Source organism: Tupaia chinensis, unplaced genomic scaffold (assembly GCF_000334495.1).
Source record: "Tupaia chinensis unplaced genomic scaffold, TupChi_1.0 Scaffold000201_1, whole genome shotgun sequence".
Taxonomy (NCBI): domain Eukaryota; kingdom Metazoa; phylum Chordata; class Mammalia; order Scandentia; family Tupaiidae; genus Tupaia; species Tupaia belangeri.
Window position 1 is genome coordinate 684,103 of NW_006159676.1, and position 3,317 is coordinate 687,419.

General features: G+C 60.7%; 1 protein-coding gene across 3 annotated transcripts in view; it reads right to left on the reverse strand.

The window, feature by feature from the left end:
- Nucleotides 1-634: 634 nt before the first annotated feature.
- Nucleotides 635-3,317, reverse strand: part of MAU2 (MAU2 sister chromatid cohesion factor) — a gene marked incomplete at its 5' end in the record, with an annotated part of 55,291 nt that continues 52,608 nt past the window's right edge. For 2 of the 3 annotated variants that reach the window (XM_014587308.2, XM_014587307.2), the window contains 2 exon segments: nucleotides 2,311-2,531; nucleotides 2,782-2,909. In XM_014587308.2, the coding sequence (XP_014442794.1) occupies nucleotides 2,457-2,531; nucleotides 2,782-2,909 (203 nt within the window). 3 annotated transcript variants of the gene reach the window in all.

The window sequence follows — 3,317 nt, forward strand, 5'->3', positions numbered from 1 at the left end:
AAAAGATGTTATACCCAACAGACTTGGTGAAAAACCTTAATGAAACAAGACAGATGATGCAACCGAATGTGTTGACCCCCCCTGCACTGGGCAGTTCCCATGTTCCTGCCTGCTGTTCCTGATAAGGGGTTGGGAGTGTGTACTCCAGGGAGGGGACTCTCGCCTCACTGGCAGGTGACTGCAGAGACCTGGCTGGGCGCCTGTGAGCACGATGGCTTGTTCCCTGCCATACCTGGCCTCCTGGGCCAGACCCTAAACCTGTAGGCCCCAGGATGAGGGGAGAGATGCATGGAAAATCTGACCCAGTTTCCAGCAATCCACCTGCCAACAGACCCTTGCTGCTACTCCCTGGCCTGGTGCGTGAAGGCCCTGGAGTCGTTCCAAACACCCGGCAGGACTGTGTGTAAAGCCTCCCTGGGGGTTTGCTGTCCACCTCCCGTTCTTATCATCGGACGAGCGAATGGGAGGTGCTGACTGGGACTCACAGGGAGGGTTTTCCGGAAAGCTTGTGTGATTGGAAGATGCTGCCGTGAAGGGGGGTTCAAAGCTTGCACACGCACACACGCACAAACACACACATGCACGCACATGCACTCACGATTTGGCTTCCGTAAAGCTTGAGTGGAACATTAAATATCGGGTACTGAATTTTTAATTGTAAACTTAAGATCTTAACCTTAACTCGACATAGCCACAGGGAACAGGGTGGTCACTAAAAGCTTTAACATCGAGACAGACGTTAAACTCGGAGGGTCTTTCGACCGCTCTACATACGAAATGCCCTAGAAGCAAAAAGAGGCTTAAATAAATACACGGAGACAAACATGATGACTGAAGGGGATGCGGGTCTGGAGTCTGGAGTCCACGCCAGCAGGAGCGGGTCATGGAGACACGGGATCCCGTCTCAGGGATGGAGACAACCCAGGGCATCCCTCGAGGGGATCCATGGGGTGGAGCTGGGCGAAGGCCACAGCTCAGGTGGAAGACAGGGTGGGGACAGCCTGTGGGCCCCATGGGCCTGAGAGGGCAGCCCCGGTAGTGTGGGATGCAGCTGGGCTCTCCCTGGTGACCCAGAAGTGGTGAGTGTTCTCAGGACAGGCTGCCACTGGCCTGGTCCCTCTGACCTGCCTGCCCATGGCCACGGGCAGGACCCAGCGAGGGAGAGGGTTTGCTGATGGCCCCATTTGTGGCTAAGGCACACCAGGCCCCAGAGCCTGGGCAGCTGACCTGGGCAGTGCCAACGTCCCTTCAGTCACGGACACCGACGCTCTAGAAGCAGCCTTCACAGTGCAAGGGTAACGAGACCCGAGACGACCTACCCTGATGAGCGAGACCACCCACGCCCCACAGTAGGAAGCCACTCTGAGGTGCCGGAGGTCAGACGGGGGCTGCTGCCCTGACCCCAGCTGCTACCGTCACCGTGGGGACCTCCCTGAGCATCCACAGAGCGCTGCTTCTGGGCCCTGCCGTGACCCTGGGGGCTGGCTCAGGAAGAGGTGTCCAGGCTGTCCCCCAGACCTCAGCAGGAGAGGCAGGGAGGCTCGGGGGCTGAGCCACTGTCCGACCACACCTGCACAGAAGGCTGCAGAGCTGCCAGGAAGGAAGCCCCCTCGGGCCAGGTCTGAGGGGGCCGTGCCCCATGCCCAGAGTCCTGGTAGGTGGAGATCTTGAATCTGGGTGAGAAGTGCCTCGCCATGCGTGCCTCCTGGCCCTCAGCAGCAGTGCCGGGGGAAGGCAGGTGGTGCAAACACAGGCGTCTCAGCTCACAGCTCCACGAACTCTGCTATACACCAACACGCACGCGCGCACGCGCACACGCACACCTGTGTTCGCACTCCCACGGCAGGGTGGCCATTCCAGTCTCAGTTCAGACGTTTGGAGGCTGGGTTCTCGGGTGCCTGAGAGCCACTGACCACAGGGCGTGGCCGTCAGGACAAACGCTGGGGAGAGGCAAGCCAGGTGTGTGTGGGCTGCCACTTCTTCCCTCCAGATCTGGGCCAGGGGCCGGTGTCTGGCCTCTGGGCTGCGGAAGTTGCCTTGGGCAGAGGAAATAGACCCCTACCTGGCATTGACAGGATGGCCCTGAAGTCCCGCCCACCCTGGCAGCAAGGTCTGGGCCCCAGGCTCTGCCCACACGTGTCCCCGACAGGCAGACTCAGACGTGGAGACAGGACTGGCAGCCGAAATCCACTTTAAAGGATGGCTCTGGAAAGGCAGCTCCGACATCCAACTCTGGGCCTCGGCGCCGATGGTCCTGGTTGGAGGCCAGAATAGCCGGCTGCCCCTTCCTGGGGGGCACGGACTGGGCCTGCACATGCCCCAGGACACGGAAGCTCTGGAGACAGTCCGGAAAGAAGCCTGGGGACGGCCGTGCAGGCATGTTGGCCAGGGAAAGCTCAAGGGCCATCTGGGCCCCGCAGAGGCCCCAAGGAGCTGGGGGGCCCCCTCTAGGGGCCTCACAGGAGGCTGGCCAGGCTGGTGTTGGGTCCATTCTGAGCTTGGAACTGCACGGGTGGCGGGCCGTCTGTCCACTGCGGGGAGGAGAGGACACATGGTCAGTAGCTCCCGAGGGAGGGGGGTCTGGGATGCTGCCCAGCTCGGGCTGCTCACCAGCCAAGCCCTCTCGCCAACCACGCCCCCTGAGAGCACCAGCATCACCCTTTTGGGTGGCTGTGTTCCCCACCAGAGGGAGCTCCGGGGCTGAGCTGGGGCCTACTGCACAGCTGGGGGAAACACAGCCAGCCATGCGCTTCCTTCCCGCAGCCCTCCCTGGGTCTCTACCGTGATGAGATTGTGCTCGGGGAGGCTGCAGGCTTCGATGTGGTCCTGGAGCAGCTGCTGCGAGAAGTTCTGGTGCATCTGGGCAGCTTCGTGGGCGTCCATGGCGTTCCCGCAGGCCTTGTTTAGGTCTGAGGGGAGACAGGCATCTGGGGTGGGCCTGCCCTGCCATGGCCCTGCCTTTCCATTGGGTGTGAGAGGAGCCTGGAGCTGGGTCCCAGCTCCTCTGGTGGAGACCTGCAGACCTGGCACGTCACTTGCCCTCAGTCCCTCTCAGAAATGGCAAGGGCTGGGACCAGCAGTTAGCATAATGGCTATGTCGCTGGACTCCCATGTAGTCAACTGCGGTTTGAGTCCCAGATCCGGTGGCTTAAAACTCACGCTGGGCGCGTGTGTGTAAGTGCCCAAGATCCCGAGAGGAGAACGGAGAAGGGACTGCAGCGTGGCCATCACCCCTGGGGTGTGATTTCTTGCTTTCTGTCTCTCTGTCTGTCTGGCGAATGCATGTGCCCTATAGCAAAAATCTCTCCAAAAAAAAA